Source organism: Lepidothrix coronata, unplaced genomic scaffold (assembly GCF_001604755.1).
Source record: "Lepidothrix coronata isolate B3197 unplaced genomic scaffold, Lepidothrix_coronata-1.0 Scaffold83, whole genome shotgun sequence".
NCBI lineage: Eukaryota > Metazoa > Chordata > Aves > Passeriformes > Pipridae > Lepidothrix > Lepidothrix coronata.
In genome coordinates this window covers 76269-88796 of record NW_016690263.1, presented here as the reverse complement: position 1 = coordinate 88796, position 12528 = coordinate 76269, and the positions used below count along the sequence as shown (strand labels likewise).

The window sequence follows — 12528 nt, the reverse complement described above, 5'->3', positions numbered from 1 at the left end:
CTATACATTACAGTAATCTTAGAGCATTAGCATTTTTCAGAGCAGAAGAGATGCACAGGCACACTATGGAAAACGAACACCAGGGATTTTAAGACATGCAAATCACGTACAATTGCTTTCCCTATACAGTTTCTTTGTTGCACCATATAAAGCACCTAAAAGGGAAAAAGATTCCCAAGTTAAAAAAGAAATCCCACCATCATTGAAAAGATCAGGCAAAAAAATGAACCATCATTAGATTACAGCAGTTGGAATCACTGTAAAAAAAAAAAAGACACAGGAGGACTGTTAAAAAACTTTCCCTCCAATACTTCAGGGACATTTTTCTTCTTTTAGTCCTTTTCCTCTATTTCAGGGTGTATGATCAATGGCCATAACTTGCTAATAACCATGTTTTTCCCCTTCAGGGAATGGTAAACTTAGAATTGTCAGCAAGATGCTGTTGGCAAGTTTGTAAGCCAATTTAGAAATGGAGGCATATAATTCACAACGTATTTACAACTTGTATATGAAGAGTAAGTAGGACAAATGATAGATGTACTGTCAATTACTGTTGTGCAAGTTGCAAATAGAGTCATATAGTAGGAAATAAGCCACATCATGCCTGGCTTGGAAAGAGCAGGCATATTTGAGTTGACCAAACACTAAGCCAAGTAAAGCTTTCAAACAGCTGCGATTCAAACTACTCTCATGCTCTCCCCTTTCGTCTCAATCATTTGTTGCACTTCCCTCTTCTAGAGGTTATCACACCGATAATAAAAGCTTGTGGAAGGGAACCCATGTCTGCACATCAGTCTCTGGCACAAATCTAGCTCAAACTCATCTTCAGTGGCAACTGATACCCAGACAGCAAAGTCCATGTAGGAGCAGCCAAGATGCAGAAACAGCTTCAGATCAACTGTGCCATAGGGCATTAACATCTAGTGTTAACACACCAAAACCTGCATTTTCATCTTAAACTACTACAGCAACATCTGCCAGAGCATAAGAGTTTTGTACACAGTGGTTATCAGAGGAAAGTATTGTCTAATACGGTGTGTGGCAGCTGTTGCTCTGGAAGACCCTGGTATGTGCTGTGCTGGTAACCCATACTGCACTCTCACAGGTGAAAAGCAAAGCAGTCCTGCAAGCACAGAGCATGGCTCATCCCCAGTGTGCCATCCAGACAGGACGGCCTTGGGAAGGATGAAGCATCTTTACATACTTCTCCAAGACAAAACTCCAGCTCTGAATTGCAAAAGGATCCTAAGGAATCCAGACCTGAGGTATCACTGGAAAACAAAATGACTTTATGCACTTTGGATCTTCTCTCTCACCCCTAGAGCACCATCAGAGGCAGTCAAGGAAGGAAAGTGTATCCAAGTCAAGCTAAAATCCTGCTTTGGTTTAAATTTTTCTTGCAGCCTTTTATTTCCAAGTTTTACAGCACAAATGCAAAACCTGAGAATCTGGAAGTCTGCAATGTAAATGTTTCCCACATTCTACAGTCAATATTCTGATCAAGGTGATCCACATAAACAAGGCTTATATTGCTTTCGCAGAAACACTATAAAAAGCAGCATATATTTTTACAACCCAAATAACACTCAGAAGAAACTGTAGAGCAACATAATATATTGGCCTCAACAGTAATTCTGATTTAGAGTATTCCCCCAGAAAGATTACTCATTCCTGCCTTAAGGGTACAATTTGTCTCCCAGTGCATCAGTATAATTGTAGGGCCACACAAACAAGGTCATTGAAACGATCCATGTTAAATAAGCATGAACTTAAGGGTAAAATTTGCTGTTAATTAATACATATAGTTCAGGACAAGTAGAATAGTAAGAAAAATAGTAATATTTCCTCATGGTCGATTGCCTTGTAAACTAACAATCTAACTTTTTTCAGTTTTACAGTGTTACACAGCAATAGGTTAATTATTTGTTTTTTTTCCCCAACATGCCGCTCTAAAGCATCCAGTCCTTCAGAAGAAGCAAGTGGGTTTGGCGTGCGGGGTCTTTCTGTGGTGTTGAGGCGGGTGGGGTTTGTTCGTTTGTTACAAAAGCTTACACGACATCAGAGACATACAGTTTAAATTTCGAGACTTACCAAGAGGTGCTTTGAGAAACCTGCGCTCAATTCCTTGTTCAATCTGAAGCAGTGCAGATGCCAAGCAGTGGACCACATTATTGACTGGCTGAGGAGTACTTGTGCTTGTTGATGCAGCACTTGGAGCTTCAGTTTTTACTCCAATAAGTCTAGAACAGAAACACATAAATTATCTTTGAATATTTTGAATTTAATACCAGAGATATTCGTACATGTCTGTATCCACAGTAGATTCTTTTATTTTAGCTTTCTTTACATGCATGGACTGTGGACATGAACAGATACTGCACAGGTGTGATTAGTTATCCTAGTTCTTATGTTTGCTTAATTAGCTTAGTTAATCTAGATAAATCAGCTTTAGGTAAGTTATTTAAATTTCAAGAAATGTGGATGACAAATTTCAATACAATTATTAAGATTCCAAAAACATTTGATGCAACATCTATCAGCTGGTTTACAAGAGATTTCTGTGAAGAGTATAGTCCCAATAATTTTTCAGTGAAAACACTTCCAGTGGTGAGGTGTAGCCTTTTAGAGTATTTCCATCTGCACAAGTTCAGCTACGCAGATCCTTACAATTCATAAGATTTTTGAAAAGAAAATAAATTAAATAAAAACAGAATGTAACTTTAGAATATAAATCAAGAATTGTTAACTTATATGTTCTCATCCTTGGAGGATCTTTCTAAAACACTAACTCTTCGTATAAGGGTGATAAAAAAAAGAAATAAGAAAAAAGAACAACAAAACAAAATCCAACCAAACAAAAAAACAAAACCAAACAAACAAAACACCAAAAAAGTAGTTTTCCAATAAAATGGGATTAAAAGACTAAGCAATCATTTCAAAGTGTAGTTAATCTTTCTGAACCACAAACATTAAGTATAGTGCAGGAGAGCAACTCGCACTAATGAAAATAAAATTCAATTTATATTTGGGGTTTATAGAGAAACAACTAATTAAGATTCTCTGGATTCTGCTTTATTCTGATGCATAAGGAATGCTTTTGGTTGTCTCTGTTCTTTTTTCACACTTAAAAGCTGTTCATTATATTTTGCAGTCACACACATTTTGAGAGCCTGAAAGCAAACAGAAAGAAAGCTGCATAGTTATTTACATTTCACTAGTCAAACTCCAAGGTCTTAATGAGATGTCACTCGCTCTGAGGTGGAAAAAAAGCCCAGCATCAAAAGCAATCTGTCACATGATTTCAGAATCCCATAGTGTGTTTTAATATGCAAGTCTTTATTAGAGTAGACTTTATTCAGAAACACTGATTGAGTCGGTAGTGGGTATCAAATGGAAAAAAAATGAAGCAACAAGCTTCTGTAGAATTGAGAGCTGGCAGTGGAGTGCCCATGCCCAAAGTAAGTGGAGACAGATAAATTTTAGCTGCTTAATTAAAACAGTGGAATATTTCTATGTTGTGGTTTTCAGGAACCAAACATCTGTAAATTGTGTCATTAATATAAAGGATGAGCCTATCCATTTTGCCTGTAACTAGAGAACTCTGATTTGAAGGGCAGTCTTATATGAAAATACTAATTCAGAAAGCTGAAATAAAAAGGGAAAAAAACCTTAGAGAACTTTAAATTCCTAACATCCAATACAACATTCAAGAGTCCACTCAGAAATTCAACTTTTATTAAAGCCCAACAGCAGATAATCTCCAGAACACCTAAGCAAACAGTATGTTGGCACAATGATTGTCTCCAATAAATCTTTTCCTGAAGTATTTCAACATTTATATCCTATCAAGACATTTAATTTTATATGTATTAAGTCAATTAAGGTAGATCTTTATTTCCAAGAAGTATGTTACTTCTGATAACTAAAAATTTAGAAATCTTCACCATTTCTGTAGTTTCTGAAATTTGATTTACAACAAAAACTTATATCAGAGTCCCACACGTATTTCAAATCTTTGTTTAAAAACCAAACAAAGCCCCTCAAAACAATTCTGCAGCTGCAACATTATATGATTTGAGGTTTCCTCTCTCTTATTGTGTTGCAGCTTGCTCTACTGAAGTATTATAATCTTACAACTTCATGAATGATATCTCCTTTTTGCTGCAGTGCTAAAAAGTAATTCAGACCATGGCCTGTTGCCCTGATGGGTCTTCCTGTGACTCATGAAGAGGTACACTGGCCAGTTCAACCAGCAATTTGTTACTATTACCATCTTTCCTTTTTAACACTCCTACTCTTTCCACAAATTTAAGTAATTTTTTGGTTTGGTTTGTTTTTTTTCCTTCTGGAAAAGAAAACATCAATTACCAGATTAATTTTTCTCTGCATTTTAAATTATTTTAAAATTAATCCACGTGTTACTTCTTTGATAATTAATGTTCACTTTGAGTAGCGTAATATCTGAATTCCTAAAGTTGTAAAAACTGCCTTAATCTTATATGGTAATGGAACAGCATCATTTACAGACTATAAACCAATGCAAAAATCTCACGTTTTACAACTCAAATCTTAAAAAACACCATTTCAAGGAATTTGAGGGTAAAAACAACTTGAAGATCCAAGTCCTCCCCCAAAAACCCAAACCAGAGCACTGCTATAAAACTCATAGCAAAGAGCCATTATTTAAACTATAGCTCTTACCTGTCTTTCACAATAAACTTATCTTGATCATCAGTTTCCATTACTTCAGATTCTTCATTCACAGTTTTAATAATACCATTTTCTTTGTTTTCATCACTCAGAAACTCATATCGCCCATGTTCTAAGGCTGCTCTCCAAGCCTGTCTGTCTGTAACCTGAAGCAAACATACAACTTTGAGGTTTCTAAAGAATCAAAGGCCACAAACTTTTAGTGCCAATTACTCCCTACATTTAATTTAATTATGCCTTTAGTAAAACCATAGCATTCAAGAGTTCCCATTGAAGTTACAGACTCAATGGCATCACTGTGTTCCTAGGCATTCTACAAGTCACAAATACCTTAATAGCCCCCAACGTTCCTTGGTAGATCCTGTCTTCAATGTCCAAAAGAAAGTCTCTAAGTCTCAGTTCAAGCTGCTTCTCTGCAGATAGGTGAGAGCCATCGTGAGCATTCTGCATCCTTCCCCGTCCTGAAGGAGGTCTGATGTCACTTTGAGGTTTGTCTGCAAGAACAGCAAGTAATTTGGTGTTAGTGGACCTTATTCCTTAAAGCAGCCATTGGTGAAGGGAACAAAAGTAGTACAGGGCAGAACCAAGTAAACATGGGTTCAAAATTCCCTTCCTGTAGCAAGATGTTGCCAACACCAACATCTCCATGCCAGCTAAGGCATCTGAACCAACCAAGTAGAGTATTCTTCAGAGGGATGACCTCTAGATTGGCATCCACCCATCCCAACACATAGAATGGGAAATCTTTTAATTTAAAAGTAGTTCTTCTGCCTTAAAATGCTTTCTAAAGTAGTAGATAAGCAAACAACAACTCTGCTATAAGTGCAAGGAGAAAAAAAAAAGATAATAAAGTCAAATTTCTAGTATTTGATGGCTCTTACTTTACAAGAGAACCCTTCAGTTTTCTTTCCTGCAAGGATCTTTATCACAGAAACACTTAAAACAAGCATGTGCTGAGAATCACAAAACCTATCAAAACAAATATAAGCCCTTTTAAAAACTTAACTTTTAAACAACACAAACAGACCAGACTTATTGTGTCCTCTAATTAAAGGCAGGGAAAAAAAGAAAAAGACAGCACGATAATTTATGAAACCTAGGAAAGAGCTGATGATGGGCTGTCAAGTAAAACCTCTTATAAGAGAACTCAAAGTTCATGCAAAAGCTCTAAAGCCACACGAAAGTTTGCCCAAATCCTAAAGTAGTGCTTGCAAATCTGCATAAGTGGTGAACACTTCTCTTCACAGGATTTACCTTAAAACCATTGAGTGCGGTGATGAGAAGTTACACGCAAGAACTTAGAGGTATTTAATAAAAAAAAATGCAATAAAGCTGTTGTTAAGAAAGCACAAGGTGAATTTCTAAGGTGCTCTCAATTGCTGAAACAATTCCCTGTAACTGAAAATATTCTGAAAATGTAGACTAGCAACTCTGATGCTTGGATGCGGGAAATGTCCTTTTTCGTTTAAAAGCAAAGAAGAAATGCAATGAGCAGAACTGAAAAAGCAGCAACTGCTTTGCAAATAAGTGATGAGGAGAAGTTAATGGATACTGGAATTAAATCAAGTAATAGCACATATCAATTTTATTTCCATGCTCTGTTGAGTGGGAACTGGAAAAGGCAGAAGGGCAGTCTACAGTGCAAGAGAATGACGAAGTTGTTCTCATTTGTCTTGCAAGTCATTTGAGTGAAGGCAATAGGGCAGCAGCTGGAGTCCACAGCAGAAAAGCTCCCAACAAAGCTACACATGGCCACTTATCCCTGCCTATCACACAGTGATGGCAGCATTGGCATTGGACCACTGCATTTGAATTTTTTTCATCTCTGTTAAAGTGAAGTTCAAAGCTGCCTTGGCTGTGAAAATCAGGTTGCTTCAGGGCAGAAAGCAACACACAAAATACAGATAAAGGCACAGCAATTAGGAAAATATGCATAAACTCAAATGTATCAGAAGACAATAGAGATTTTCTAACCAAAACCCTACAAATATAGACATAAGGCCTCCAAATAAAGCTTAATTACTACACAGAAACTCTGTCCTGTGCTGGTTTCCACCAAAAGAAATGGTAGATCAGTTATAAATTTAGCAGTACCTGATGTGCTCACAGCACATCCTAGCATACACACTCCAGGAAAACAAAATTTGTCTCTGCTGTGAAAAATTCTCCCTTGTCCCAATATAGATAACTCAAAATCCTCACACTGATTTTCATAATTGAAAACAAAATGCAATTTATTAAACATTACCCTTGGGAGTTTCATTTTGGTAACATCCTTCACCTGCCAACATGCCATAAGCAATCCAGCTGCAAGCTTGTATATAAAGAATTTTAGTGGTGTTTGGAGCTAACGGCTTGCCAATAAATTGCTAAGTACTGGGCTAGCAGAAAAGGGAAAAAAACCCTAAATACTAGGTCTAGGATGGTTTTTCAGTACACTCCTACATTTAGAAACCCATAAAAATATCTGTTATACTGTTGTTTCCTCCTCTATTGAGCGCCTGCCAAAGGAAGAAAAAAGGAAAAAAAAAAATAGGAGAGTAATATCACAGAATCCCAGTGCACCGATGTTAATCCACATAGCTACACTATTTTTTAGTGCATATTAAACTTCACTCCTCAGTTAATCTTTTCCCAAAAGTCAAATTACTTCCTAAGGATGTTTGCTTACAAGCCAATCCCAGTTTTCTAAGCAGTAAGATAACAGAAAAATTATTGCCTTTTTTTTTAGCATGAAACACCAGAAATACCACAAAGGTATAAAAAGGGGAAATAGAAAAAAAAGGAAGGAAAGAAAAAAACAGTGTGTTTTCCATCAAATGAAACAAAGCTTCAGAATAATTCTTATTTTTCAGAAATTACAATTAAATGAAAATTAGAGGTTTCTAGAATATTATATAGAAATTGTATCTGTGGAAGCAAATTAACACCAAAAATCTTTCATTTACCTGGAATATGGAATTTTTCCACAGGAAAACTGCTTAGTTGTTCATATATTCTAGTTTTCTCTTGTAAAAGAGTTTCTTTTAAGGCACTCTCCCTATGTCCTCGGGAATTGAGAGCCTCTAGGAGTTGGTCCAGTTGTTCCCGAGAACTGTAAAAGCACCAACGGTTTGGTTTATATACTGGCCTTGGCACCTCTACAACAACACTGGTGTGTGAATCTTGGTCATTATTGGAGGTAGATTCAGAGGATTTCAAAGACTCTCCAGTTTTACTGAATACCTGAGGTTCATTTGTGCAAGACTGTCCACTATTCTGAAAGGAAGAGGTTCGAGGCAACAACATGTCTTCTGTGAGACCAGAATAGTCCTCCTCTATAAACAATCCAGGAAGAGAAGGGAAAATCCAGTAGCGTCGGTACAGACGGTCACGACCTAACGGGGTGATATTTGTGCAGGCTGTTGCATTCTGAATCTTTTCTAACAGTTCCTTCTCTTTCTTTTGTTGCTCCTGTTTTAAAGCTTCTTCATCTTCAGCAGCAAGAGGTTCACTCTTTTCACAAGTGGTCTCTTCTCGTCTTGTAAATTCTTTATATCCATTTTGCCCTCTCCTTCCTAAAGTTAAAGGAAGAAGTTTGGTAGAAATTCATTTATAATTATTTTTTTGAACCAAAAGCTCAAGTAAAGGGCTTGGTTTAGTTCTATCACTTTCCAATTATCTAAACTTACACTGTCAAAGACCATCAAGCTCAGTCAAGAGACAATACCAGTTTTAATAAAAAAACTCAAGTGATTAACTGTGCTTCCCTTGATGAAGGGGTAGCCATTTTGAATACACTTTCACTCTGCAGAAACTAGACCAAGTCTCACTTACTGACACTTATTTTTAATACCATAAAAAGGAACCAAACTTTTAAGAACTGAAAAGCATGTTACAGAAGCATCTTGTAACGGAAAATTCTAGCAATTTCATTACTGAATACAAACTATAATTTGGACTTAATTTATCACCCTCAAAATGATCAATTTAACTTCCCAAAGGTCTCAAGCAAGACTAGAATCCCTATACATGAGCTTCTTTGGCAAAGTCAGGTACTTTACTCTATAACTTATCTTTTTAAATATATATACTACTGTTTTCTCCCCGTCAACTTGTACCAGATGAAAATATTTCAGTTCACGTCTTAGTTTACCAAAGTATAAGGTTCTGGTAGTCATCTAGAAAAGTATGTCTCCTAACTGATGCATGCAACCTTCAAGATGCTGTCAACACTCAATTTCTACTGGTTTCCAGTTAGACCTTCAGTCCCCCAGTTGCAGGAATGAAATAATACTTGTTTGTCATCCATTCACAATGTCTCAAACATGGGTATTTGAGAAACCTGAAATTCTGTTTAGGATCTCATTGTTTCGCCATCATAAAGCTGCAGTAAACATGCAAATTTGCATTACTGAATGACTCGATTTCCATCCCAGGTACTGTTAGGAACTGTACAAGTTTGCAACTTAAGTCCACAATGATCCAGGACTTTCACTGGCACAGACACTAGCACAAAGCCTTCCCAGCAGAAAGGCACAGATGAGCTAGATGCCCAAAGCCATCAACAATTCATCCCTCCTGTGGTGACACCTCTGTTTAGTTATGAATAGCAGGCTGCACCATTTACTGCACTGTAGCTCCTACTAGTACACTGCTGAGAAAATGAAATCTGGCAGTAAGACTGGTTGTATTTTCATATAGAATGCATGCTGCTTCATTAACAAAGGCAAACTAAACCCAAATGCTCAATCTAACTTTTTTTTAAAAAAAAGAACTTGTTGTTTTTGTAGCTTACTAAAAAAATAGAATCAAACCCACACCACCCTCTATTAGATGGGACTCCTACAACTCTCTCTCTAAGGGCACTACTTACAACAGTATGGTTTGTTAGGCAACAGCCTGAGACTTTTCAGACAAAAGAGGAATCCAGACAGCTGACCACAAGAATTACATCAGGCTGGCTCAATGTACTTAGTAGCCCATTATCATCATGTTTGGGTGTGGATTTTTAACTTTTCCTTTAAAATATTACATGAAAGACTGATACTTTTATATAAAACACAAGAACTTCCCAGGGGCACGCGTGCATGTATACAAGTACACAAACAAATACATTATAGCATTACCTCTTCGTCGTTTTTTGTTTGGTCCCAGCTCTTCTTCATCCTCTGTCACTGTGTCCATGTCTTGCTCTTTACGCTCAATCTCTTTGCTCTCTGTACTAGTATCCAGGTCTTCTCGTTCCTCTTCCCTGACACAGTAAAAAAACCAAAAGGTGACTAACCAATAAACCACACATAAGCTGAATGATAAAAAATATACAATAAAATATGCCATCTTTGACACAAAAAATATTTTTCACTTGCAAGTACTTAAGCTAGTAAAATATCTATAATGCTTTTAAAAAGTAAACTTAATATATTAAAGCCCAGAAAAAAACCCATTGAACAGTAAATGGAAGTTCCATATTAAAGACTAAAGCATGCTCTTTGGTATCCACACTTTCATTTGAAGAGTATTATTATAATCAGATCCTTTTTGGCGACATTTTAGCGTAGTTCTGTTGACATGGATTTTCTTCATGTCTAAAAAACGTTTCCTCCTCAAAATATGCTTATTTCACATTTTTGCCTCATCTAACAATTATAATTAAAAACCTACAGAACCACATACAATTATTACATATGTTTTATTATTTTCTCTCAATTACAATTTCCAAAACATAGCACAAATCTATCTTTGGCCCATGCTCACCTTTTACAAGCATATTTATTTAACTAACTACCTTCCTCAAGCAGGTAAAGACATAGTATTGTACGCACACTTTGGGTTTTTTTCCTCGAATCATATACAGCTGCATGTGCCTGAATCTTACCACCTGAAAACATGCAGTTTTATTAACAGAACAAAAAAAAATTTGTTTTGTGGAAATCACCTGGCATAACACAGCATTTTAAAGAAAAAAAAATGCTATGAAATTTGATTAATGAATTGTTACGTGAGGTCAGTATTTTCTAGCTCAGATCAATTCCTCAAAAGATAATGAACTACAATGGTCTGTATGAAGATACTCATAGAGATTAAATCAATGCAAGACAAAGTAATGCAAAAGACAAATTAGAATTTGTAAGTTTCTCTTGACAAGCTTTCAAAATAATTATGAGTATAGTAAAAATCACTTTCATAAACCAATTATAGAACACTAGGAAGAAAATAAAATCATACTTAAAATATACTTTTGCATATGATCAAGTCAACAAACACCATATAGGTTAGGTCTGGCCATGTAACTGAAAAGTGCTATATCATATATACCACAGTAATACTATGTATCATACCCAACAGATATTTCTACAGCAGGAATTCTTTGCTCCTCTTCCTTCAGCTTTTCTTGTTTTTCTTTCATTTTTAACTCTTGTTCTTTCAACCTTTCTTCTCTTTTCTTACGTATCCTAGTAGTAGGGAGGATATAGAAAACCAGTTGCAATTAATCTACTATCTGATCTGTCCACATCTTTTTCCTTTTATACTAAAACACAATCCAAAAATAGCACTAGTGTGAGAAAGCACAACATTTAGCACAACGAAGTTTCATTCCTGTCTACGGTCTCAAGAAACCAGCATAAAACAGAAACATTACTATTGTTTCTCGTATGCCTTCTGCAACCAAGGAATTAATCTCATTTGTAGCAACAAAATTTAGTTTTCCATATCCTAGTTTTACCTTGCTGCTGCTGCCTCTCGTTCTTTGCGATGCTGTTCTGCCTTTAATTCTCGGAACTCCTGTTTCGCTTGTCGTAGCACATCAACAGAGTCCTCAATGAAATCTCGAGTGGAGACGAGAGTCAGAAGTTTCCCACAGAGAGCATGAAGGATCTTCATCTTTTCTCCTAATAAAATTCAGACCAGTGTTTATATTTCATTATATAATTGATAATAAGCCTTACTCTTACACACTCCAGACTGGATTTGTTCTCACTCAAGAACAAGTGAACAGTCAAACATTTGCAGTCTACCAGTTGTACTTGCAAAGAGACATTTCCTGAAACATCTGCCTTTATTTTTAATTTATTAACTTTTATCACCAAAAGAAGTAGTAAAATGCAATACTGTCTTCAAAACAGAGATAAAGGAACAGTAGATGGTATTTGTTTTCTCCATTTCCAAATAATGAATGAAAGACCCAAACCAGAACAACATAAAAAACAGGGGCTGATTCAAACACTTTGATGCTTCTCCCAGAGAGATCCCCTCCTGCATGTAAAACTAACATTTTTAAAATGAGATTAAAAAAAGGCAACTCAGAAGTAATGAGACTGCCTAGCTCTGCAATCTCTGATGTGGTGGGACCTGTTTGTGGGGGCTGAAGCATAGGAGTGGGTTTTGGTCTAGGTGACCTCTACAGGTCCTTTCCAACCTAAATTATTCTATGACACAGTAAATTCTGACCATTACTGGTCTGAAGCCAGTTCTAAAACTGATCACTTAATAGGCAGTCTAGTAAATTCTAACATGTATTGTCTTTTATTACCTGGCAACAAATCATATACTGAGGTACTTGAAAGTTTCTTCAAGAGACCAGGATTACTTAATCTCAACTCCATGCAAGCATCATCAGTAGCATCAAACCCTCCTCGTTTCTGGTAACGGTATTTTGCATTGGCTGATGTTACATCAGCACCTGATGCTAGAATGTGAAGTCTGAGAATCTCAGAAAGAGTGCAGCTATCAAGATCCAAGTTTTTCAAATTGCAGCCTACAGTTGAGAAGAATGTATAGTTATTTTATATAGACATTTAAATGTATATAAATATAAAAAAGTTATTTAAAATACAC

At 36.2% G+C, this 12528-nt stretch overlaps 1 protein-coding gene across 5 annotated transcripts in view; it reads right to left on the bottom strand.

Moving 5' to 3' along the window:
• The window catches only part of BAZ1A (bromodomain adjacent to zinc finger domain 1A), a 67640-nt gene that overhangs the window by 12638 nt on the left and 42474 nt on the right, over window positions 1-12528 (bottom strand). For all 5 annotated transcript variants that reach the window (XM_017820439.1, XM_017820440.1, XM_017820441.1 and 2 more), the window contains 8 exons: window positions 12224-12448; window positions 11417-11582; window positions 11031-11144; window positions 9819-9943; window positions 7659-8267; window positions 5041-5204; window positions 4702-4856; window positions 2092-2240 (listed from right to left, as the gene is read on the bottom strand). In XM_017820439.1, the coding sequence (XP_017675928.1) occupies window positions 2092-2240; window positions 4702-4856; window positions 5041-5204; window positions 7659-8267; window positions 9819-9943; window positions 11031-11144; window positions 11417-11582; window positions 12224-12448 (1707 nt within the window). The remainder of the gene's footprint in view (window positions 1-2091; window positions 2241-4701; window positions 4857-5040; window positions 5205-7658; window positions 8268-9818; window positions 9944-11030; window positions 11145-11416; window positions 11583-12223; window positions 12449-12528) is intronic.